Genomic DNA, 26,346 nt, shown 5'->3' with positions numbered 1-26,346 from the left:
GGTCCAGGTATAAACACTACCTGGAGACAGGTCCAGGTATAAACAGTAAACACTACCTGGAGATAGGTCCAGGTATAAGCACTACCTGGAGAATGGTCCAGGTATAAACACTACCTGGAGATAGGTCCAGGTATAAACAGTAAACACTACCTGGAGCGGAGGAACATTGATCCTGGCTGAGATATTGACAGCAGTATCTAAACTTCTCTTCATAATCTTTAGCTTAAAGTCCGTCACATTCTTCAACTTAGATTTCATCCCGATAATCTTGGCCTTTTAAAATATAATTACAGTATTGACAAGATGTAATAAATATANGAACGGAAACATCCCTCCTGAAACAAAAATATTGGAACGGAAACATCCCTCCTGAAACAAAAATATTGGAACGGAAACATCCCTCCTGAAACAAAAATATTGGAACGGAAACATCCCTCCTGAAACAAAAATATTGGAACGGAAACATCCCTCCTGAAACAAAAATATTGGAACGGAAACATCCCTCCTGAAACAAAAATATTGGAACGGAAACATCCCTCCTGAAACAAAAATAAAAATGGAATTTATAAATTTATGGTTTTCATTTTCTCTCACATGGTATTTTCTTGATAATGTTGTGCTTTCAAAAGTACAAGAGATATAAAGAATGTCACAACAAAGAATATTACAAAATGGTTCGCTTCATAATACTTTTCAAATTATTTTGATAAGCTTATGAACAAAGTCGTGCAATTCTTTTTTTGTTAGATATATAATTTGTCTGTTTACTTTGTTATTAAAAAACTAATTAATCTTTTAATCACTTCGTACAGGAAAATGTAGATTAAAGATATACGTGACCCCAATCTAAAAGTTGTACAGGGTTACCCACAAAGTATGAGACTGTGAAAAGACCGGACCGGAAGCTCTGAAAAATTTGACTAAATTTAGTCATTTATTTGGCAAAGAAATAAACAAGTTTTCAGTTGCAGAAACTCATGAATAAAAAGAAGCGGACAGTTTAAATTCACTGCAGTCGTCTCTGAAGTCTCATCGTTTTTGGGTAACCCTGTATCCCCGCCAATCAGATTAACATAAATATCTGAAAATAAATCATTATGATTTATTGCACCTTGGACGAACTAAGGCGAGATGCGTTCTGTAATAATAAATTAAAGCGCATCCACCAACATAAAAAGTAATAGAGAGACCAACTTGCATTTAATACTTCCATCAACTTCTACTAAACCTTATCACGTCATAACTCAACCTTTATAACATTTTCTTAAACATCCAAGGATTCAGACTTACCCCTCACCGCACCCCACCCCAAACAAACTTCTATCCACTCACTCCGCCACAGCATGAAGAGATCATGAACCCCCCCCCCCCTCTAATGGGTTTAATATAAAGTATAAACCATACATTGTAAAACTTGTCAATTTGTTGATGAAAAGTTTGATATTTGCTAATTTAGAGACCTATCCAAGATCAAAAAATAATTTGATATTAGTACGGGCTCATTGTTCATACCCGGCCGGGCTTGCTCACTCTTGAATTTTAAAACGAATAATATAGTTTTAGAGCATACCAACTCCAAGAAAGTAAATAGCACTAGGATTGAATAAAACTTGTGTTGTGTAATATTAATTTTACCTTTCTCAACCATAATCTTGTTGGAAATAAAATCAGCAGCTTTCTTTAGATATTCATCCGATACACCAGTTAGTAGCAGGTTCCTAGTTATTCATTCATTCATTCATTTATTCACCTATGTATTCATTCATTCATTCATTCATTTATTCATCCTATACACCAGTCAGTAACAAGTTCCTAGTTATTTCATTTATTCATTCACCTATTCATTCATTCATCTTTTCATTCATCCTTTCTTTTTATTTTCCATATATTTTGGTTGATCTCAAAATATTATTCCTACTGTTAGCTTTGTTTGATTGTTTACCTAATATTTCTGATAGTAGCAGTGTATGGCAGTTTCCGATTCTCGATTAGATGTTCCCAAACCTCTGATTTGTTTCCTAAACACGTAAAACAAACTAACTAACTAGCTAACTAACTAATTAACTAACTATCAAATCAATTTAATTCCAAAAAAATCATTCAGATATTACAAGTAATAGTCATCGATTATTTTTCGACGCATTCGTAAATAGTTGATATTTCATAATATTTTGTTTATATATATATATACATTCTGCCATTATCTTTTCTTTGCACTTCCTTTCACTTAAAATTTTTCCAGATTTTGGGTCCCCCATGTTTTCTATGCAAATCATGAAACTAAACACTTTGCAGATTTTGGGCTGCTTGTTATAGCAGTTTGGGGGTTTATTGGATACAAAAAACAGAGACTCTAATTCTATAAACAGAATTACCAGGATACGCAGATATCATTGTTTCCCAAGTTTCCGGAGTTTCAAGTTTCATTCTTTTTCCTGCCAGTTGGGGCTTAAACTGTCCAGGCAGACGACATTCACGAAACCTCTCACGATCCTCAGGATACCTTCAGATAATGGGAGTGAATTAAGGAGAGGGGGATAGAGTTTCTTTACATTTTTTTAATGTATGAGGACAGAAACGAGTTTTTGTAAGTAATAACAAAGATTGTAAATAATGATCAAGATTGTAAACACTGACAAAGATTGTAAGCAATGACAAAAGTTGTAAAAAATTACAAAGATTGTAAGCAATGCCAAAGATTGTAAACAAGACAAAGATTGTAAAGAATGACAAAGATTGTAAAAAATTATAAAGATTGTAAAAAATGACAAATATTTAGACAATAACAAAGATTGTAAACAATGACAAAGATTGTAAACAATAACAAAGATTGTAAACAATGGCAAAGATTGTAAACAATGACAAAGATTGTAAACAATGACAAAAATTGTAAACAATCACAAAGAGTGTAAAAAATGACAAAGATTGTTATCAATAACTAAGATTGTTAACAATGACTAGAATTGTAAACAATGACACAGATAAAAAATAGAATGTTGAGGAAATCATAAAGGAATTGAGTCATTGTCACAAACTCTGATTTCTTAATCTTAATCTTAATCTTAGAAAATTGGGATTTGTGACAAAGACTCAATTCAACTATCAGCACATAATGTAATAGAGAAGTTTTAGGTCGTTAATAAAGTCTATTTTTCTACCAAGTTTTGCAATGCAGAAATCTAGAAAAATCGTGGCGTTTTGATTGTAAAATTTTCAAATTAAAAAAACATTTCGACATTTTTTCTTTTAATTATAATCTTAGGCTTTACTCTAATATTTATACCTTTTCCCGAGCAGTTTCATCACTAGATCTGCAGGTTCATGGATATGAAGAGTACGAACAAGTCGTTTCATGCTAAACTCCCGATCCTTTATATCTTCTTCTTCTTCTCCAATCTGAAATATATCCTTTATATCTTCTTCTTCTTCTCCTATCTGAAATATATCCTTTATATCTTCTTCTTCTTCTATCTGAAATATATCCTTTATATCTTCTTCTTCTCCTATCTGAACTATATCCTTTATATCTTCTTCTTCTCCTATCTGAAATATATCCTTTATATCTTCTCCTATTATTTTATCCTTTTTACTCTAAGTGTATCGTTCTCAATCGAACATAGAACTCTTAAAATTGTGCGTCACTTGGAATTGTGTTCACAATCCCTTCAAATAAAAAATCAGCGGTTCAGGTTAATCCATCTCTCCTCCAAATATTATTTTTTTTTTGAATATTTGATGAAAAAGCATTCTTTATCAAATTTTTCCAAAAGTTGTTAAATTAGTATTTTCAGAAAAAGATTGTTTAGTGAGTAGAAAATATTCTTTTTAACTTTTTTATTAATTATACTAACAATAATAAACAATAGAAACAGGGCCGCATAGAGGATTTCTAGGGGAGGGGGGGGGGAGATAAAAATGGGACCCTCCAAAACGTATGTGAACAGAAAGTATTGAAAAGATTGTGTTAGTATTTTGAAATAAAAAGTATAAATTTAACTGGCGCGAACATTACTCAGAAACTTCTCTAGATTTTTCATTTAAATTTGAATAGACAACATTGCATTAATTAGTACAAAAATAATAAGAATTCAGAAACAGAATTGGACGATATTTATTCAGTATTTATTAAAATATTTTATAGTATTCCCCGTACAGTTTTAAGCTAATTTACAAATCAATTAGTTTTTCATTTAAAACTATTATATTTAATTTAAAAATCTTTAAATTTCAACGATGACCATGTTATGTAAAACGCACCACCGACAAAAAAAAGCATAAAAGAGAAAAAGCGAGAGAAAAAATGTTTATTTAGTCAAAATGGGATCGAAAGCCATAGCTTGCGGGTTCTAGGGCTGAACTGTTAAATGACTGAAGATTTTAGCAAACCAGATTTTAAAATTTAATGCTTTCCGGCCCAAACAGTCAAATATGATATTATTATCTGCTTTGAATTGTCTAAAATCTTGAAAATGTGAAAATTGTCTGAACCATACAAATTGTCTGCTCTGTCACCACAGTATTAGCTATTTTTCATATTTTCCCTGAAGCCAACTGTCAAATGTCAAATCTCTCTTTTCTAAGTTTAGCTCCGGGAATATATAAAACCTTGAATCCCCTCCTCTAATCTAACTTCTTTTCTTCTTTCTCTGGATCCTAATAGCTATTTCTGGTCCATTTCCTCGGGAGCGCAGTAGCCTGGAAATTGATTTAAACACAGGAAACTCCAATCGGAAACCTTTTAGACCAGAGAAAGGTCCAATTTTATGTTAAGAAAAGTAATAATATTCTATGAATAAAAGAATGTAAAAAAAACTTTTATACTATTTATGTGTATGATTGGAATACACATATATGTACATGGAGTTAGAACATAAGTGATGTGATGCCGGCATAGTTTAGTGTCGCACCGATACTTGCTGCGTGTCAGCAAGGCCGGTAAAAGGGGTCGGTCCTTTTCAAATTCAAATTGACCCTAGTTCATAGTGCGATCTCAACCAAAAGTTTTCGCCTCCGGTTTAATATTATTTACCTTTGGGCTTTTATTATACTTTGCTAGTTGGTATTCATCAAAATCTGTAAACTTGTTCACCAAAACTCGTCTGCAAAAATAAATCAGAAAAATTAAAATATCTTTCGATTTTCAAATATAATATAATTATTTAACTTTACAGACCTGAGAGCCATGGGAACATTTCCTCTCTTTAAATTAGTGTCCATCCCTAGTTCTATACTAGCAACTTGTAACCAGTCACTTGGTAACCTGTAACAAGATGGTTAATGTCCATCCCTACTTCTGTACTTGCAACTTGTAACCAGTCACTTAGTATCATAAAACAATAAAATTAGTGTCTATCCCTAGTTCTATACTAGCAACTTGTAACCAATCACTTGGTAACCTGTAACAAGGTGGTTAATGTCCATCCCTACTTCTATGCTAGCAACTTGTAACCAATCACTTGGTAACCTGTAACAAGATGGTTAATGTCCATCCCTAGTTCTATACTAGCAACTTGTAACCAGTCACTTGGTAACCTGTAATAAGATGGTTAATGTCCATTCCTAGTTCTATACTAGCAACTTGTAACCAGCCACTTGGTAACCTGTAACAATATGATTAGTACTTGTAACTATATAGTAACTTAGTGACCTGTAACAATATGCTTAGTACTTGTAACTAGCTAATTTGTAACCTGCNACTTGCAACCAGCCACTTGGTAACCTGTAACAATATGATTAGTACTTGTAACTATATAGTAACTTAGTGACCTGTAACAATATGCTTAGTACTTGTAACTAGCTACTTTGTAACCTGCAACAATATGATTAGTACTTGTAACCAGTTACTTGGTAACCTGAAACAATATGATTAGAACTTGTAACGAGTCACTTGGTAGCGTGTAACAATATGATTAGTACTTGTATCAAATCACTTGGTAACCTGTAACAATATGACTAATACTTGTAACCAGTTACTTTGTAACCTGTAACAATATGACTTATACTTGTAACCAGTTACTTTGTAGCCTGTAACAATATTATTAATGTCCATCTCCCTAATTATTTGGCTTTTCTATTGTTTTTTGTTTGTTTGTATCCAAATAAGGAAAGTATATTTATAACGGTTGAAAATGATAAATAACAACATTTTTTTTTAAATCCATCATTGAATATAAACAAAAAAAATCCTTGAAACTGTTACTAGCTGTTGCGTAGCACCCAGTGGGTTTAATGATCTTTTTAACATAAAAGAGCAAACAACCATTTGGACATTCTGTAACATGTAAAGATCCAATTGTTTAAATCACCAAAAATAACAAGAAATGTCAAACAAACATGAAAGTCTAGTTTCTACCTGACCGCCATTTTGAAATATTTCTTAAGAAATCCGGCAGTGTTCTTGTTTGCAGCTGCATATGCCAAAAGAAAATTTGAAACTAGACGAAGGTTTAGTTCACGTCTGCAATACAATGACACCTAGAAAATGTACAACATTAAAGGGAGTGACCGGAAATGTATGGTGGTTGAACTGAGTATGCAGTATTGTAGAAAATTTTTTAGCATTTATTTGAAACTTATGAAACGTTTCCACGATGTAAAACTACTGAGCTTGAGCGCAAAGTCGACGTTCAAAAATTATGAATTTGGGTGGGTACGTTTTCAGAATCTTTTTTTTATTTTTAGATAACGACGGACGACAAAAATATAGTAAAAATTCAATAGTAAACTAATTAGATGGTTAGGAGCATATTTCTCAAAAGAAATTTGTCAATAAATCAATGCTAGAACCAATTATTTCGTTTTCATCATTATATTGAATTTCTTATTATCTATGAATTTGTTCGCAGATTTCTACAAATTCTTCAAATGTTGTATTTTCAATAAAAAGTCCAGAAAATCTTTGTGAATAATGAGAGATTATAGAAACTGATAATTGAATAAGATTACTTATTTTCGATGATAAGAGTTAATTTTTATTTATCAACCTGTTCCTAAGCAACTAATTAGTTTACTGTAGAATTTTGTTTACACTTTTTCGTCGTTATTTAATAATTATCGGAAATCAAAGACGATACTCAAGTCGTCTCCCAATTCCCATGTTTATTGGGCCACCTTGTACTACCTTGAGTATGAACTCAGGATCCGAAAGAAGAAGAGGAGCAAGATGTTGCTCTAGGAGCATTCTGAGCTTGCTCCCAGGTTTTAGCAACTGTTTGGACTTCTCTCCAACTATTAAACTCACAATCTTGAGTAAACAGTCCTACAGAATAATAAACTGGATAAATGTATTTTATTATTATCAATATTTAATCATTAAAGCATATAAGTTGATGCATTTCACCAAAAATGTAATGCAAGGAAAGTTAATTGCAGTTGCGTATACTCTGCGTACATATATTGTAACCAGTTCTCTCTGGACGGAATTTGTAAACAAGAATAGATGTCTCAGTGTTCGTTCAGTATCCGAGGAGGTTAAAAGCATTGAATTTTGTTAATTTTGATAATTCACATAATAGTTCTATCACCAGAATATTTCATTGATCATTTATGTGAAAGATGGATCCCATTTCAGGCTTCGACATCCGTCTTGTGTTTACATTACCGCCCAGTAAACTGCAGTACATAACATGCGTACACTTGGTTCTTAAATAACTTTCCTTGCATTAAATCCTTGCATTTCACAATGTATCAAGTAAATGGGATGTACATTGTACATTGTACTTATTTTTAAATAATTTATACTTTAATTTGTCTCCCTAATAATGAATAAAAATAATCCGATGAACAATAGAATTAACTGCATCCGTAATCTACCCAAAACAAATAAAAAATACCCATTCTTTTGACTATTTGCAAATATTAAAGTTTTAACACAAAATTAACATCCGCTTTATCATTTTAACTACTGTCTAGTGCATTTTTGAGGAGACTAGTACAATTTTTTTATGTTTTCAAAGCATTTAAGTATTTTTTTAAGAATATCACCATTTTGGCAATAGCAATATATATTTAAATCAAAGGAATCAAAATAAGATAAAAATTACCATTTCAGCGGATAATTCAAATTTTGCAAAATCTTTTTTGCAACCGTTCCTAGCATTCAGCATGCGAAGCAAGATGCATGCATTTGTGGAAAAAGATATATTTCGGCACTTCTGCAAGAATGTAAGTTTTGAATTTTCTAGTTTTAGTTGATTTAAATTAACAAAATAGAAAATTGAGTTCTAATAGTTTCTACATCTAAATTAAAATCAAACCTTTTGAGTAAATATTTTCAACTCCTCAGCTTTAATCCTGTCAGCTTTATCATCCTCCATCCAACTTTCCGTCTAAAAATATAGTTTTGTTTTAAAAATATAATTTTAAAAAGAATCAACAATACCCCTAGAATTGTTTTTCCTGAGGAAAATAATATTTGTTTTTAACAAACCTGAGTTGTGTTTACTTTTAGAACCGGATACATCGGGAAATCAGCTTTTTCAATTTCCTTCACAACATCAGCCGATTCTTTTCCTAATTTCTTTTCCGCTACTTTCCCCATCTCAGATTCCTGTTTGGCGGGAAATATTTCAATGCCGACATTTTTCTTTCCACTTTTCAACGTTTGCCCAGTTTGGAGTATATCTCGGGGTTTCATTAGGGTTTCCCTCATTTTCTCACACAGTTTCCGGTTTTCTAGATTCAGCTCGGACACTTTCATGTAGTTGTAGGACTTCATGTTCATCCTCGGGATACAAGTGTAGGATGAAGTGGATACTTTGGTTAGGGTTTTCCAGGTTTTAGTCTCAGGTTTAGGTGATACTTGGATTAAGGTTTTCCAGGTTTTATTCTCCGGTTTAGAGAAACTCCAATCCTTCCCATTACTCAACCCACAAACTGAAATTTTAATTGAAAGTGATCGGGAAACAAATATAATGAATCCCCGTTTTTACCCTGCACATATCCCTTTGTTTATCAAGTACATATCCCTGTGTTTACCCTTTTCATATCCCTGTGTTTATCCTGTACATATTCCTATCTTACCCTGTACATATCCTGTGTTTACCCTGTACATATCCCTGTGTTTATCCTGTACATATCCCTATCTTACCCTGTACATATCCTGTGTTTACCCTGTACAAATCCCTATGTTTACCCTGTACATATCCCTGTGTTTACCCTGTACATATCACTTTGTTTCTCTTGTACATATCCCTATTTTACCCTGTACATATCCCTGTGTATACACTGTACATATCCTGTGTTTACCCTGTACATATCCCTCTGTTTACCTTGTACATATCCCTGTGTATACCCCCTATACATATCCCTGTGTTAGCCTGTACATATCCCTGTGTTTACCTTGTACATAAACCCTGTGTTACCCTGTACATATCCCTGTGTTGACCCTGTACATAAACCCCCTGTGTTACCCTGTACATATCCCTGTGTTTACCCTGTACATAAACCCTGTGTTTACCCTGTACATATCCCTGTGTTTACCTAGTATATTTCCTTGTGTTTACTCTGTTCATATCCCTGTGTTTACCGTGAGCATATCCCTGTGTATACCATCCCTTTACATATCCTTGTGTTTACCCTGTACATATCCTTTTGTTTACCCTGTAAGGCTGTACATATCCCTGTGTTTACCCTGTACATATCCTATAAACGTTTACCCTGTACATTTCCTGAAGTAGATGATCGGGTTAATCTACTCCAGTCTTCGCTCCTACTCTGCAGTCCGCCATGCAGACCTAAAACACGATAAAACAAAATCAAGAGCAAAAAAAAGATCACGAGCAAAAAAAACAAGATTAGAAACAAAAAAAGCAAGAACAAGACCAAATGCAACAATAAGATTATGAACATAAAGAACAAGATTAGGAACCAAACAAATAAACAAGAATCAGGATAAGAATAACATTTTTCATTGAACATTTTCAAAAATCAGGAAAAAGAACAAAAACAAAGGCAAGAGAAAGAACAACAAAAACCACAAGAACAAAAAAAGACCCATAGGAAAAACTAGAATAAGTTCAAGAAAAATTAGAAAAAGAGCATTAAGATTTTTTGTGAGGAAAGTTTTGTAAGTTTTTCTAATCTCTTATCTTGGTTTTCCATCTTATCCAACATTTAGCTCATTCTTTAATTACTTCTTTAATTAAATAGTTAATTGAAATTAATTTTCTCTATACCAAGATGAGTTATCAATTAAGAAAATAATTGAAAACTGTCAACTTGTTTCTCTCAAAAAAAAATATCATAAAAACATTTCCGTCAATTTATTTTTGGTTTTTTAGCTTATCGTCGTTTTCTTCCCGGTGTATTGAAACTTTCTTAAACTCTTTAAATAAATTGAAATTAAATGTAATGTTTGGTCTGTTTTGCATTGTACAGGGTGTCCCAATAAACATGGGAATTAAGTGACGACTTCTACATTGTCTTGTTCCGTGCGATATTTTTAAGTTCACACAGTTTTGGTAGTATTCCAGTAAAATAGTTGAAGTTAAAACTGCCATAGTCTGGGAGGTCTGGGGAGTTTTAAAATGTGGTTTACCATTTTGGCACCTTAAACATTGACGGAGATATTAAAAATTTGTCCTAAGTACAATTTTATTAAAAACAAATAAAATCGTTCAAATATTTAATATCTCAATTTGGAAGCTACAAAGTTTGGAAAGTTCGTTAGAAGTAATTGTTTAATTTGATGCACTATTTGTCATTTATCAACTGTCGGAAATCAAAAACGATTTTTAATTCATCTCTTAAAACCCATGTTTATTACAGACGCATGCATGCATGTAGCCTAAGCTATACATCAATTGACTTAAATTTCAGATTCAAATTTCTTTAAAAATGTTGCACATTTAGGACGTCGAGTCCAACGCACGCTTTTGTTGGACAGTGTTAGATATTTGTATTGTGTTCAGTGCATAAGTACAACTGTACACGAATAAAGATTTATACTGTACATCCTGTACGGAATTATTATGTGTACACTACACTCATTTCCCGCAAAATTTCTCACTGTACAGTGTATAGTGTAAAAGGATGGTATAGATTTTATTCACACACAGCTTTCTAGTGATATATTTTAGTATCAATACTTTATATTGTGTTGCAAATACCATACACCCACACCAAACCATACTTAACCATGACTACTAGAGGTGTACACTGTACACAGACAACACCACACTGTACTCTGTGTATATATATACTAAACTAATACTGATAAGGTAAAACTAGGGGACTGGGGAGTGTAGCTCGATGAGTAGGTATAGTAACAGAGTGTAGGAAGGCCTAGCTGCCTGACTATTGGTATATTATTGCACCATATCCCCGTCATACCAGTTCACTCAGGGCTTTAAACACCTGGAAAAGTGATAAAAGTGAACAAAACTAGGACTAAAACTGACTTTAGATTTAGGAAAGTCTTGAAGACGTTTAGATAAATTACTATTTTATTGAAATATTTTAAATTTGCCTGAATGCATGATGTCATAGAAGCAACATTTGAATCACCGGCAAATCCTGTAGACTTGTTGCAATAGTAACATCATGAAAATTCACCTACAAACACTGCATATATAAAAATTTCTTTTTCAGAATAGTTTCAGTTAAACTCTACCCGACAACATGTAAGCATATTTTTGTATTACAATTTATTAAAACTTAATTGTAACGTTTTTTAAAATCATTGTTTCCTTTTTTAAAATACATTTTTTTAACAATTTTTTTTAATTTAAAAGAGCAGTGAATTTTTCTCCGACCATTGTATCTTCTTGTCTTTTATATCTACGCATTCTAGTCTGTTGTAGACAAGAGAAAATGCATTTTAACACATATTTCTGATTCATACTATTATTTAGTTTGATATCTTACCGCCAGTAATATCTAGTTAAGTATAATAAAAAGTTACTGTTTGTAAGAACCAGATTCAATCGAAAGAATTAACGTCTTTCTGACGAATTCGTAAACTTAATAACAGCTAACCAGGCTTGTTATTAATAAGTAAATTTGAAGCTACCAATAGCAAAATCTGGATCCAGCTAGGTAAAAACCTCCATTCTCCAGGTTATACTTAACTATACTATACTGCAGGAGTCACAAGAATAAAGACATGGAGCAGGCTGTGTACAGGGTACCTCCCTACCACTATCTTCATGTACTGGATCAAACTACAAACGTCACCAGGGTAGAGATTGGACCTCAGACATTCGTCAAGAAGGATAATGAACAGGTTTAGTTTGTTTACTAACAAATAGAAGGATAATGAACAGGTTTGGACGTTTTTTTTCTATTCGTTTGTTCAACGTGCATTTGTTCCTTTTAAAAACTTTTTTATTTTTCTGACAGATCTGATTCGTTCTATCATCGTTCGTTTATTTTTCCGAACGATACAATTGTGGACGAATAATATCATTAGCTTTCAAAAATTTCCTTCATTCACAAAACAATGCTCATCTCTATAAGCTACTAACAAATAGAAGGATAATAAACAGGCTTAGTTAGTTTGCTAACAAATAGAAGGATAATAAACAGGCTTAGTTTGTTTACTAACAAATAGAAGGATAATAAACAGGTTTAGTTAGTTTGCTAACAAATAGAAGGATAATAAACAGGTTTAGTTTGTTTACTAACAAATAGAAGGATAATAAACAGGCTTAGTTTGTTTACTAACAAATAGAAGGATAATAAACAGGTTTAGTTTGTTTACTAACAAATAGAAGGATAATAAGCAGGTTTAGTGTGTTTACTAACAAATAGAAGGATAATAAACAGGTTTAGTTTGTTATTATTCTGCAGGTTCTGATGAATCCTGAGAAAATGGTTATAGTTCCTCCCAGACATTATTGTATCATTCAAAACCCTGTCCTACGGTAAGTAACATTGTTATTATTAATTATTATCATTATTATCATTAGTATCAGTATTATCAGTTTTATCAGAATTAAAATTATTATCATTATTACTATTGTTTTTAGTATTATTATTGTCATTAGCTTTATCATTATTATTATTATTATTAAGATAATTATAACACTTCTATCATTATCATTATTATCATTATTGTTAGTTAAATTATACTATTATTCAAAAAATTATTTGTAACAATTAATTTTCAGAAATGAGAAAGGGGAAGTTGAGACTGATTCAATGGGGCAGGTAATATAGTTAAATAGTTTAGTTTAGTTTAGTTTAGTTTAGTTTAGTTTAGTTTAGTTTATTTTAGTTTAGTCTAGTTTAGTGTAGTTTAATTTAGTTTAGTTTGGTTAAGTTTAGTCTAGTTTAGTTTAGTTTAGTTTATTTTAGCTTAGTTTAGTTTAGTTTAGTTTAGTTTTGTTTAGTTTAGTTTAGTTTAGTTTAGTTTAGTTTAGTTTTGTTTAGTTTAGTTTAGTTAAGTTTAGTTTAGTTTAGTTTAGTTTAGTTTAGTTTTGTTTAGTCTAGTTTAGTTTAGTTCGGTTTTGTTTTAAATAAATAAAAAGATAGATAAATAGATAGATAGTAAGAAAGAGTATAGATAAGCCAGGATGTTTGAATAAGGTGGAACAAATGATCCTTTTGCTGAAAGGGAAACTTTAGACGTTTACGAATATTATTTCAAAACCGGATTAATTTCATTATTTTCAGAAGCTCAGGATAAGTAGTTTAGAATTAAGGTGCATGGAAATAATCCTCAAAGTTAAATTTAGTTTTTAAATGTTTATTTTTTTAAAATTCAATTTTTTTATTAATCATGTAATACCGTCAAGTTTATCATACATCAGACCTAATCCTGTATAATAATACTATTTGTTTGGAAAGATAATGTTTTTAACCTTTAAATCCTCCTTATCTTTTGAAACATATATTTTTCTGTTTGTATGATTCATTGATTTTATAGAGATCAATGCAAATCTTAATAATTCTTTAAAAATGGATGTAAAATACGTAAAATACCTAATTACAATCGCTGATTGTTTATATTCTGTATTTAGACATCTATTAAAACTAGTTTAAACCCATGAACATAAATTTTTTGTATATATTTCCCATAAACTCATGCTATATTTCGTATGGTTTTTACCAGATTTGAGTTACTGAATTAATCCCTGAGAACATGAAGTGTTGAAGTTGGAGTTTCTAAAGTAAATGGAAAGTTTTAAATTAGTTAAAACTTAAAATGAATTATTATAAAATGTTTAAAGTTTAAGCTTCTGGTGTTCAATCCCAGTATGTCTTCAGGGAGAATTTATACTGGATATATTCATAGATAGATAGATAGATAGATAGATAGATAGATAGATAGATAGATAGATAGATAGATAGATAGATAGATAGATAGATAGATAGATAGATAGATAGATAGATAGATAGATAGATAGATAGATAGATAGATAGATAGATAGATAGATAGATAGATAGATAGATAGATAGATAGATAGATAGATAGATAGATAGATAGATAGATAGATAGATAGATAGATAGATAGATAGATAGATAGAAAGATAGATAGAGGAGTTTTATTTTATTATAATATTATTTAAGGTTCGGTTGGATCATGCAGAAGAAGAAATTAGGTGAGCGAACCTTAATCACATTAAACTGTAATCGATCCTAATTTTACCCATTCAAAAAAATTTGTGAACTTTTTCTCTTACATACTTTTTCTGTCGGCGGTTGTGTTTTGAATAAAAGATTATACTAATAATACTCTGTAAGTTTTAAGAATTATATTTTTTAATCTTTTAACCTGTCTTTTTGTGATTTATTAAGGCGGTTGAAACTTTTATACGCCGGATCTGAATCAAATCAATTCAAATAAGACAGTTTTCCTGTGGGAATTTTAGACAGATGACAAATCAGTTTTATTAGAAAAAATTGAAAGATAAAAAAAATAGTATTTTATCTTTCAATTTTTTTAATCATTCAATCTATTCTTGATCCTCTCCTCAAGCAACTTTTTACTTTATTATTTTATTCTTTATTATTTCATTTTTTTATTTGAACTTTCAATCCTTCATTTGTACATTCAGTTCTTTATCTTTTTCTATTTTTTATTCCTTTATTTCTTTACTAGCTTTGGAACCCAGTGTGGCCCAGGGGAGTCATTTTACCTATTTTCATCGGTCCAGGGGTTTCTGAGTTATGATCGGACAAACAAACAAACAAAGATTACAATTTTACATATTTAGATTTATTTGGCTCTTCATTAATCAAACTTTGACACTATAATTGTTTAGATTTTCATATTTTTTTTTTGTTCAGGTTGCAGCAGGACCCGTTTCCTCTGTATCCTGGGGAGATGATCAAGAACAAGGTTTCTCTTCTCAGGGTTGTACCAGCTCTTACTGCACTCAAGTAGGTTACTGTTAACCAGCGTTATCCAGGGTAATCATAGTTAGTCCCACCGTTTACCCGCGCTTTGTCGTAAATTACGATTTTAGATATTTTTCCCATTATAAACTAACCCACTTAACTTAGAATCTAAACACCAAGCTAATAAAATTCCCGTGGGTCTCCCGTTCTCCCCAAATTTGAAGCAAATCGTTACAGGGGTTCCTTAGTTATGATCGGACAAACAAACAAACAGACAAACAGATATTACTTTTTATTTATAGATGCATATCACTTAGATCTAGGCTGATCAAGACCAGATCGACTTTAAAGTGTAAACAGTTTTGTATGATTTTACCTCACTAACTCGATTATACTTTTGTATGATTTTACCTCACTAACTCGATTATACTTTTGTATGATTTTACCTAACTAACTCAGTTATACTTTTGTATGATTTTACCTCACTAACTCAGTTATACTTTTGCATGATTTTACCTCACTAACTCAGTTATACTATTGTATGATTTTACCTCACTAACTCAGTTATACTATTGTATGATTTTACCTCACTAACTCAGTTATACTATTGTATGATTTTACCTCACTAACTCAGTTATACTATTGTATGATTTTACCTCACTAACTCAGTTATACTATTGTATGATTTTACCTCACTAACTCAGTTATACTATTGTATGATTTTACCTCACTAACTCAGTTATACTATTGTATGATTTACCTCACTAACTCAGTTATACTTCTATTAGATTTGGACACCCTGTCTGATACATTGGGACACCCTGTCTGTTGTATTGAGACACCCTGTCTGATACATTAGTTTGGTTTTCTTTTGCCTCACTTTGTTTTTAGTATGCGTTTCTCCCGCCTCTTTATTATTTTATTTTTATTATTCTTTTTTTCTCATGCTTTTACCTTTAAAGGAACTGTGTTATTGTCACAAGCTCAAATTGTCTCATCCCTATATCTTTGCAACATGGATGTTTAAACCTTTGATATTTCAAAAATTGACTTGTTAATTCACCAGCGTTTATAATTTGAAATATCAAAGGTAAACGACGATGGGTTGCAAAGATAAAAGAATTAAATTAATTAAGAATAAGAATTAAAGCAGAATATGTGGCGAAACTCATTTCCTTTGTATATATATAATGTTTGATAAGAGTGTATGGGTATATGGGTAGACGTCGTATAAGATTGATTACCTGTCAGTTCTAGAGAACAGTAATACAAGAGTATATTTATATATTTAGTAGAACAATACATTATTATACAGTAGGCAGAACAATATATTTATATATTTAGTAGAACAATATATTATTATACAGTAGTAAGTAGAACAATATATAGTATACAGTAGTAAGTAGTAAGTAGAACAATATAGTCTGATAGTCTGATTTAGTATACATTAGTAAGTAGAACAATATATTTAGTATACAGTAGTAAGTAGAACAATATATNATACATTATTATACAGTAGGCAGAAAAATATATTTATATATTTAGTAGAACAATTTATTATTATGCAGTAGGCAGAACAAGATATTTATATATTTAGTAGAACAATATATTATTATACAGTAGGCAGAACAATATATTTATATATTTAGTAGAACAATATTTACTATACAGTAGTAAGTAGAACAATATATCTAGTATACAGTAGTAAGTAGAACTGTATATTTAGTATACAGTAGAAAGAAGAACAATATATTTAGTATACAGTAGTAAGTAGAACAATATATTTAGTATACTGTAGTAAGTAGAACAATATTTAGTATACAGTAGTAAGTAGAACAATATATATATAGTATACAGTATTAAGTAGAACAATATATAGTATACAGTAGTAAGTAGAACAATATTTAGTATACAGTAGTAAGTAGAACAATATATTTCTTATACAGTAGTAAGTAGAACAATATATTTAGTATACAGTAGTAAGTAGAACAATATTTAGTATACAGTACTAAGTAGAACAATATATTTAGTATACAGTAGTAAGTAGAACAATATTTAGTATACAGTAGTAAGTAGAACAATATTAAGTATACAGTAGTAAGTAGAACAATATTTAGTTCACAGTAGTAAGTAGAACAATATTTAGTATACAGTACTAAGTAGAACAATATATTTAGTATACAGAAAGTAGAACAATATATTTAGTATACAGTAGTAAGTAGAACAAAGTTTAGTATACAGTAGTATGTAGAACAATATATTTAGTATACAGAAGTAAGTAGAACAATATTTAGTATACAGTAGATAAGTAGAACAATATATATAGTATACAGAAAGTAGAACAATATATTTAGTATACATTAGTAAGTAGAACAATATATAGTATACAGTAGTAAGTAGAACAATATTTAGTATACAGTAGTAAGTAGAGTAATATATATATAGTATACAGTACACTCTATGAAATCTCAAGTTGTCATTTAACAAAGTTTGTTGGAGCACCGCACACAAATTCAACTTAGTAGCTCAATTAGAGTAAGGGAATAAAGAAGATCATAGTTAGTGTACAGTAGATAGAACAACTCAAGATCAATATTTATACTTTTTTCTGGGTCACGTGCAACTAGCAAGTAATCTTCTTTAACCTTGGTCACGTGCAACTAGCAAATGGTTTTCTTTATTCTAGGTCACGTGCAACTAGCAAATAGTTTTCTTCATTCTAGGTCACGTGCAACTAGTGATTAGTTTTCTTTATTTTGGGTCACGTGCAACTAGCGAGTAATCTTCTTTGTTCTAGGTCACGTGCAACTAGCAAATAGTTTTCTTTATTCTAGGTCACGTGCAGCTAGCAAATAGTTTTCTTTATACTAGGTCACGTGCAACTAGCAAGTAATCTTCTTTATTCTAGGTTACGTCCAACTAGCGAGTAATCTTCTTTATTCTAGGTTACGTGCAACTAGCGAGTAATCTTCTTTATTCTAGGTCACGTGCAACTAGCAAGTAATCTTCTTTATTCTAGGTCACGTGCAACTAGCGAGTAATCTTCTTTATTCTAGGTCACGTGCAACTAGCAAGTAATCTTCTTTATTCTAGGTCACGTGCAACTAGCAAGTAATCTTCTTTATTCTAGGTAACGTGCAACTAGCAAGTAATTTTCTTTATTCTAGGTCACGCGCAACTAACAAGTAATCTTCTTTACTCTAGGTCACATGCAACTAGCGAGTAATTTTCTTTATTCTATGTTACGTACAACTAGCGAGTAATTATCTATATACTAGGTCACGTGGAACTAGCAAGTAATCTTCTTTATTCTAGGTTACGGGTAACCCGAGATTACTCTACTGGCGAAAAAGAAATGATTGCAGGGGATGAACTTCTATTCGAAGGTAAATCTAGAAAAACTTGCAAAAGACGAAATCTCTATATTTCTACATATCTATTAATGTACTCTAATTCATGGTCACTTTGTACCATGAATTATGTATATAGATTAGCTATGTACACTAGGTTCTAATACCAATGTACTAAGGTATAGATAGCTATGTACTCTAGGTCCTGGTTCCTATGATCTATGTATAAAGGTATCTATAGCTTTTACTGTAAGTCCTGTTACCTGCGTGCCAATGTATTTAGCTATGTACACTAGGTCCTGGTGCCTATGTACCAAGGTATTTATAGATATGTTCTCTAGGTCCTGGTACCTATGTCCCAAGGTATATATAGCTATGTACTCTAGGTCCTGCATACCTATGTCCCAAGGTATTTATAGCTATGTACTCTAAGTCCTGGTATTTATGTACCAAGGTATATAAAGCTATGTACTCTAGGTCCTGGTACCAAGGTATATATATATACTCAAGGTCCTAGTACCAAGGTATATATAGCTATGTACTCTATGTCCTGGTACCTATGTACCAAGGTATATATTGCTATGTACTCTAGGTCCTGGTACCTATGTACCCCGGAAAGAGGTCGAGGTTGTGGGTGAAGAGAAAGCTATAATAATAAAACCAAATCAAGCACTTAGGCTTAGAGCTCTCAGGTATAATTTTTTTTTGCACAAAACCCGAAAATAATTCAGGCATGCAGTGTCAAAAAAAACGTTGTAATCAAACCTTTCTTAAATACCAAAGACAGTTTAATCTTTTGAGGTCACAATTTTGAGCTTAGTAAGATCGTGCAAGGTTTTCTTAGTCATCCTATTGGTGGGTATTCCGCATAGATAAATAAATAAATAAATATCTGTAAAGTTGCTAACTGTCCTATGTGCAATCTATCATTATCTATGGTATTCCGACTCTTTTTCCGTCCTATCGGTTGTCAGTCGTAAATTAAATGTTTACGGTCAGAAGAGCGTTAACATGGATAATTTTTTGAATTGAAAATAGAGGGTTTTCATAGCATAGCAGACTCTAAAGGGTTAATTAATGATAATTTTATTTATCATTTTGATTAATTTATAGAGAAATAAACAGTGAGAATTTACCGGGTCGAAAAATTAATAGTCTTTTTTAGTGTTGGTATGTAGTCTTGTTAGGAGTTTAGTTTATGTTAGTTAAAAGTTCTTTAAAAAGTTTTAAAAACTTCACCTAAATCTTGGAAATTAAAAATACATATGGAACCTACATATAATTTTCTGTATTACTATATTAGTCTGATTTGGTAAGCTGGGATAATACATATATATTATAATTATATTTTCCCTATTCTTGTATAAATAATTTGGAGATACCTTTTATTAAATTCTTTTTCTTCATTCAAATCGAAAATATTCTTTTCGTAAATAAAGAAAGGTATTCAGTCTGGTATTGTTTTTAAATACTATAGGGTTTCCTTGTTTCCGGATCAACTTGGATCCGTTTAGGTCTTACGGAAACATTACTGATGCTCTTGTGAATTGTAAACCATTAAAACTTTTGTAAACTAGGGTTTTTTAGCAGAATTCAAAATAAATCTACCTCCCAGATGCTAGTTGATTCCATTTGGAATATTCCGGATCTATTCCATTTGGAATATTCCGGATCTGTTCCATTTGGAATATTCCCGATCTATTCCATTTGGAATATTACGGATCTATTCCATTTGGAATATTCCGGATCTATTCTATTAGGAATAATCGTCCCGAAACTTGTTCCCAGTCCCACATCTTGCACCTAGCTCTGTGTAGTGTGTACCATCTGCAATCTAAGGGATAGATTTATTTGAAATTCGGTTAGGACAAGTTCCGCCTTTTATTACCGAAAGTTTTTAATGGTTTATTATTCTTGACAGCTTCAGTAAAGGTTCCGTAAAGCTTTTACGAAACCAAACTTATTCGGAAAAAGTTTTTTAAGATAAACATTCTCAACACTTTACTATAAACAAAAATTATAATTATAAAACAAGAAATAAAAACATGTAAAGTTCTCATTTAGAAAAGTTTTTTGTCGGTTTTAAAGCATAATTAGTTGAAGGTTTTTAGGGGGTAGATATAATTCAACTTAAATCAAGATTAGTCATGAATTTATAGACTTATAGAATTATTAAATTAAATTATTTCCAATTTAGAAGAGAAAAGAAGAACAGATTATCAATTTAATTTCAACAAGGTTCCATTCAAATTACGTAAACAGTCACTTTAAACATAAAATATATGACAGGGAGACGGTTGACCGGGATGGCAAGGCAAGGGTAGCTGGAGAAGAATGGTTGGTCAGAAAGAACGGAGCTTATCTTCCGGGAGTTTACGAAGAAATTGTAGAAACCGTCAAGTATTATTATTATTATTATTATTATTATTATTATTATTATTATTACTTTTAGGACGCTACATGATAGTTTATCCTATTCCCTGTTTGGAAATAAGTGACTTGACTCTATACCTAAAATCTAAATTAGTGAACCGACACTTTACCTTATATTATTTCTGCACAGTGCGTATGTGTTGACCGAAAAGGTAGCTGTGCACGTGCGCGCTGCGCAGACCTTCAAGGATGGAAGTGGGAAAGTGCGTAAGTCTGGAGAGGAATATCTCATCACTATCAAGGCAACGTTTTTTTAGCAAAATCTTTAACTTTGAGTTAGAAATATAAAAAATATAAAATATTTGTATACTGTTCAAATCCAAAACCTTCCTCTTGATTCAGTTTTCAACTTGTTTAACAGAGTTTCAAGATTTAGAAAATTATTTTTATCAAACTTTAAAATCCTGGAATAAAATGAAAGGGGAAAAGATAATAATTCGAGGGAAAAAAAATTAAACGTATTCCTGGTATAATATTAAGGGTTTACTTCCTTCCCTTAACATTTGTTTTTGTTTTTCTGCAAAAAATAAGTTATTTCGGGGGGGGGGGNTTTCGATATTCACAGTAGACTCTTTTGAATTATACGCAGAATTTGCTTGATCTCTTAATTTTGAATATACGCATTTGGTTTAGTGCATTATTCCCTGGCTTCTGGTTAGCTGTTCACTGAAAGTAAATGACTAAAAAATTAAATCAATCTGTATATTGCCGAATATTGTATAATAAGTCAGGTAAATCTCGGTGTGCTCCAATGTACGGAAATTGTCGTCTCCTAAGATAGATCATATGACATCTGCACTGATTATAGAAGCGAGAGGTCATGTGAGATTTGTATCTATCTATAGGAGACGACATTTTCCGTACATTGGATATACCTCAGAGCCCGATCTCATGTGGTCGTGTAGTTCACGTACTTTGGGGGAAGATATGTTGGCCGCTAGATGCCTCATGTTAAATTCTTATCTGATAGATAGATATTTCTCCGTACATTTGACGACCAATATAGGAGACGTCAAGTTGTCGACCACCAATGTAGATTATGGAAGGAATGGCCTCTGATGAAAATATAATTTAACCATTAAAAAACTGTTTAGGATTTGGAGGCGTATATTCCTGATGTATACGAAGAGATCGTTGGACAAGTTTATATAACAACATTAACAAATAGGTAAGATAAAAATGAATGAAAAATTAATTATAGACATTAGAACTCGACAGAAGGGCCTTAACTTTCTACTGTATACTGTGTATTCGAACAGCTTATCCTTTTTTACTTTGAACTCGAAAATGAATATTAAAAGAAATTTAAAACTAGGAAACAGGACTCAAAGAAGTTTGTAATAAGATTTCGATTCTACTGGAGACCACCGGAGGGATTTTATTTTCACTGGAGGGGTTTCAAAAAATGCTTTTTACAATTTAAAACTTTACGCAGGGTGATCTACATTCCACTTGAGGGATTCAGATGTCCTTCCAGGGGGTTATAATTCCACTGGAGGGATTCAGTTATCCTTCCTAGGGGTTTATAACTCCACTGGAGGGATTCAGATATCCATCCTAGGGGTTTATAACTCCACTGGAGGGGGTTCAGTTATCCTTCCAAGGGGTTTATGATTCCACTGGAGTGATTCAGATATCCTTCCTGGGGGTTTATAATTCCACTGGAGGGATTCAGATATCCTTCCTGTGGGTTTATTATTCCACTGGAGGGATTCAGTTATCCTTCCTAGGAGTTTATAATTCCACTTGGAATGTAAATCACCCTGCGTAAAATTTTGAATTGAAAAAGCATTTTTTCAAACCCCTCCAGTGAAAAAGAATTCCCTCCGGTGGTCTCCAGTGGAGTCAAAATCTTACTACGAACTTCCGTGACTCAGGAAACAGTAGATCTAAGCTATGATACAGTAACCTTATATTCTGAACTCAGCTGTGTACGCCTACGGGTAGAATATGTTTAGTTCTGTTTTCTTGCATTCAGTGTGCCTTGTTGGCCAAAACTGGCTTTTATCTGTGCTTAACCATTAGTTACACCATCAAAAAGCTACAAATTGTCATATTTCATAGTTTTGGGTCGTCTTTAGAGCCTCATCCTTTGTAGGTAACCCTGTATATCTTGAATTCAGTTATGTACGGTGTAAAGGTCTGCAGTAGGAATACTAATAGAAAACAAGATAAATGGACAATGTAGAAAAGTTGGAGGGAGGGGGCGGGGGGAATGGAAAATTTGAAAACATATATAAAAATTTCTCAATAAAAATTTGAGTATTTAGTTAATAGTTCAGTACTTTTGAATGACTTAGTTAAGTGTAAACTCCATTAAGATATCTATATCGTCATTTGTTTATCATGCCACAAAACATCAAGATTTGTTCTTGAACCAAATATAATGAATTTTTAGCTACGCCGTTGAACTACCTTTGTCGGTTCAAATTTGAATCCCCGATTCAAAGTTAAAGATTAAGGAAGAATTTGAATCGGTGATTAATACAAAATCTCACAACAAGAAGTGTACAGTTTTCTATATTTTAAAACATGACTACCACGTAAAAAAAAGAAAAGAAAACTATATTACTGCAAAACCGAACAAAAACTAAACAGAACATAAAGGGACCGTTCACTTATTTGAGTAATTTCATAATAGGCTAACTAATTAGCCTATTAGCTATTCATTGGTATTAGTCTTCTTATTTTTCAAAGATATCTATGACCGGAGAAAAAGCCGATTTATTGTTTAGAATTCCAATGGAAAAGTATGATACCTTTCCATAGACACTATTTAAACGTTTTTTCAGTTAAAGTCCAATAAAATCTAAAATTATCTTTAATGACATCATGCGTCAGCCATTATATGATATAACATATAATTAGCAAGAAATTAACGCTTTTCGTGTCTAAACATGATTCAACAAATTAACACGTTTATACAAAGACGACTTTCTCTCTCAGACAATCCGGTACCTAGATTCCAACTCTTCAATAAATCACGGGGATTTCTGGGGAAGTAGAGAAAACTAGATGTTTAAAATAAGTTATATTTTGCAAATAGACAAATTTAAGGAAAAGTTGAAAAAAATTAAAGATATCTACAATTAACTAATAGATAATACAATTTAATCTTATATTTGAAAATTAAAAAAATCTATGACTCTGACAAAAAGCATCAAATAGTGTCTATGCAAAGGTATCATACCTTTGCGCTGAAATTCTGAATGATAAATCGGCTTATTCTCAGGCCACAGTTGTCTTTGAAACGTAAGACTAATATCAATGAATAGCTTTAAACACTTTAAACAGTTTTTAAGTGGCAGACAACGTTATTTTAGATAATCTCCTATTTAAAGAATTCCATGCACGATATACGTACAATTATAATCTGTAAACATAAGTCTTTGTCTCAAAAATTCGGTTGTATTGAGATTTGAAAACTACATTTGAAAATTATAAATATTTTGAAAACTAAACTATTTTTCGAACTGACGTGTTTTGTAGGATACAATCTACTTGATTACAATTTCCGGATATATTACACGGTTTTTGATTGATGAAGTTTTTGTTTGCTCTATATATATAACCCTGTTTGTAGTGTTTACATTAGTAGTATCATAATCTGCTAATTTCCTGAAACCTTCAACTGAGGGGGAGGTTGAGGGGATAGAGGGTTGGGTAGGTTAGGTTTATAGCAAAAAAGCAATTCTTCGGGAGTATTTTAAAATTTGCTGTAGTATGCAGTATAGTAAAGTTAAGACCATTTTTTTAGATTTTCAGGCTGCAGTATTAGTTTTTTTTTAGTCAGTACTTTTCTATTGTTCAAACAGTATTATTGTATTGTTCAGGCAGTATTATTGTATTGTTCAGGCAGTATTATTGTATTGTTCAGGCAGTATTATTGTATTGTTCAGGCAATATTATTGTATTGTTCAGGCAGTATTATTGTATTGTTCGGCAGTACTTNTATTATTATTATTATTATTATTATTATTATTATTATTATTATTATTATTATTATTATTATTATTATTATTATCATTATTATTATTATTATTATTATTATTATTATTATTATTATTATTATTATTATTATCATTATTATTATCATTATTATTATTATTATAGTTTCTTCCTGCAGCCTGATGAGAATCTTGAGGATGGTGTTCAGGATGTGTTCGTTCTCGGGGATAACGAGGGAATAGTTCTCCGTGCTCTGGTAATAAAACATAAACACTAATATCACACTGATACAAAAGTTGCCAACTCTCACGCAAAAATCAATGAAAATTTTGCCAATTACTTTCTTGAAACTCAAGCTAAAAACAAGCGCTATTCAGTTCTGAAATTGTTAACTAAGATAAAGCAAAAATATTATTACTTAACTACATAAATGTAGAATAAAGATAATAAAGGTACGGAAATTAAATATTTGCAACTATTGGTTTATTTACATAATTATTTGTTTAGTAAGAACAGCGAGAAATATAAAACAATTTCCGATGAAGGAGAAAAGAGAAAAAAGGCAAAAGGGAAAAGAAAAAAGAAAAAAGTCAATAGAGAAAAAGAGACGAAGGAACGAAAGAAAGAAATGGATAGAGAATAGGAGAAAAATGGACCAGATAGCGAATGGGAAGAAGGAAAGAGAAATGAAAAAGGAAAGAGAAATGAAAAAGGAAAAAGAAATGAAAAAGGAAAGGGAACTGAAAAAGAGGAGGGAGGGATCGGGAGTAAGTAGTAAATAAATGGGAAAGGGGAGAGAAAGAATTAAATAGGTAGGGATAAGTATAATGGAAAAATAGACCGGGAAGTGGAGAAAAAATTAAATGAATAGGGCATTGATATTTACTGTGGGTAAAATTTAAATGATTAAGGCAATGAAATATACTTTGGAGAAAATTTAAATGGTAGGGCAATGAAATATACTTTGGAGAAAAAATACAATGAATAGAGCAATCAAATATACTTTGGAGATAAAATACAATGAAAAGGGCAATCAAATATACTTTGGAGAAGAAAAAATTAAATGAATAGGGCAATGATAAATACTTTGGAGAAAAAATTAAATGAATAGAGCAAGGATATATACTTTGGAGAAAAAATTAAATGAATTAGGCAATGATATATACTTTGGAGAAAAGATTAAATGAACAGGGCAATTATATATACTATGGAGAAAAAATACAATGAATAGGGCAGTGGTATATACTTTGGAGAAAAAAATACAATGAATAGGCCAATGATACATACTTTGGAGAAAAAATTAAATGAATAGGGCAATGATATATACTTTGG

General features: G+C 31.4%; 3 protein-coding genes across 3 annotated transcripts in view; 1 reads left to right on the top strand and 2 right to left on the bottom strand.

Moving 5' to 3' along the window:
* LOC111703210 (telomerase protein component 1) overlaps positions 1-272 on the bottom strand; it is a 4,650-nt gene extending 4,378 nt beyond the window's left edge. Inside the window, exon 1 of the mRNA XM_023475092.1 lies at positions 151-272. Coding sequence (XP_023330860.1) covers positions 151-258 — 108 coding nt within the window. The 5' untranslated portion in view covers positions 259-272. The remainder of the gene's footprint in view (positions 1-150) is intronic.
* A 15-nt stretch (positions 273-287) lies between these two features.
* On the bottom strand, positions 288-9,756 carry LOC111703191 (telomerase protein component 1). The gene is made up of 13 exons (XM_023475065.1): positions 9,657-9,756; positions 8,429-8,874; positions 8,256-8,327; positions 7,121-7,258; positions 6,353-6,474; positions 5,174-5,260; positions 5,030-5,099; positions 3,284-3,396; positions 2,376-2,503; positions 1,943-2,018; positions 1,636-1,718; positions 479-539; positions 288-369 (listed from the first exon to the last, which is right to left on the bottom strand). The coding sequence occupies exons 2-13, from the start codon at positions 8,720-8,722 to the stop codon at positions 288-290; spliced, it is 1,326 nt and encodes a 441-aa protein (XP_023330833.1). The 5' UTR covers positions 8,723-8,874; positions 9,657-9,756.
* Positions 9,757-11,517: 1,761 nt separating this feature from the next.
* The window catches only part of LOC111703190 (major vault protein), a 31,126-nt gene continuing 16,297 nt past the window's right edge, over positions 11,518-26,346 (top strand). Inside the window, exons 1-12 of the mRNA XM_023475064.1 lie at positions 11,518-11,621; positions 12,085-12,223; positions 12,790-12,863; positions 13,110-13,149; positions 14,513-14,544; positions 15,233-15,325; positions 18,599-18,669; positions 19,226-19,325; positions 20,923-21,033; positions 21,197-21,308; positions 22,161-22,237; positions 25,180-25,270. Of these exons, the coding sequence (XP_023330832.1) occupies positions 11,620-11,621; positions 12,085-12,223; positions 12,790-12,863; positions 13,110-13,149; positions 14,513-14,544; positions 15,233-15,325; positions 18,599-18,669; positions 19,226-19,325; positions 20,923-21,033; positions 21,197-21,308; positions 22,161-22,237; positions 25,180-25,270 (942 nt within the window). The 5' untranslated portion in view covers positions 11,518-11,619. The remainder of the gene's footprint in view (positions 11,622-12,084; positions 12,224-12,789; positions 12,864-13,109; positions 13,150-14,512; positions 14,545-15,232; positions 15,326-18,598; positions 18,670-19,225; positions 19,326-20,922; positions 21,034-21,196; positions 21,309-22,160; positions 22,238-25,179; positions 25,271-26,346) is intronic.

Source organism: Eurytemora carolleeae, unplaced genomic scaffold (assembly GCF_000591075.1).
Source record: "Eurytemora carolleeae unplaced genomic scaffold, Eaff_2.0 scaffold404, whole genome shotgun sequence".
Taxonomy (NCBI): domain Eukaryota; kingdom Metazoa; phylum Arthropoda; class Copepoda; order Calanoida; family Temoridae; genus Eurytemora; species Eurytemora carolleeae.
The sequence above is the reverse complement of the archived record's forward strand: the minus strand, read 5'-3'. Positions and strand labels throughout refer to the sequence as shown.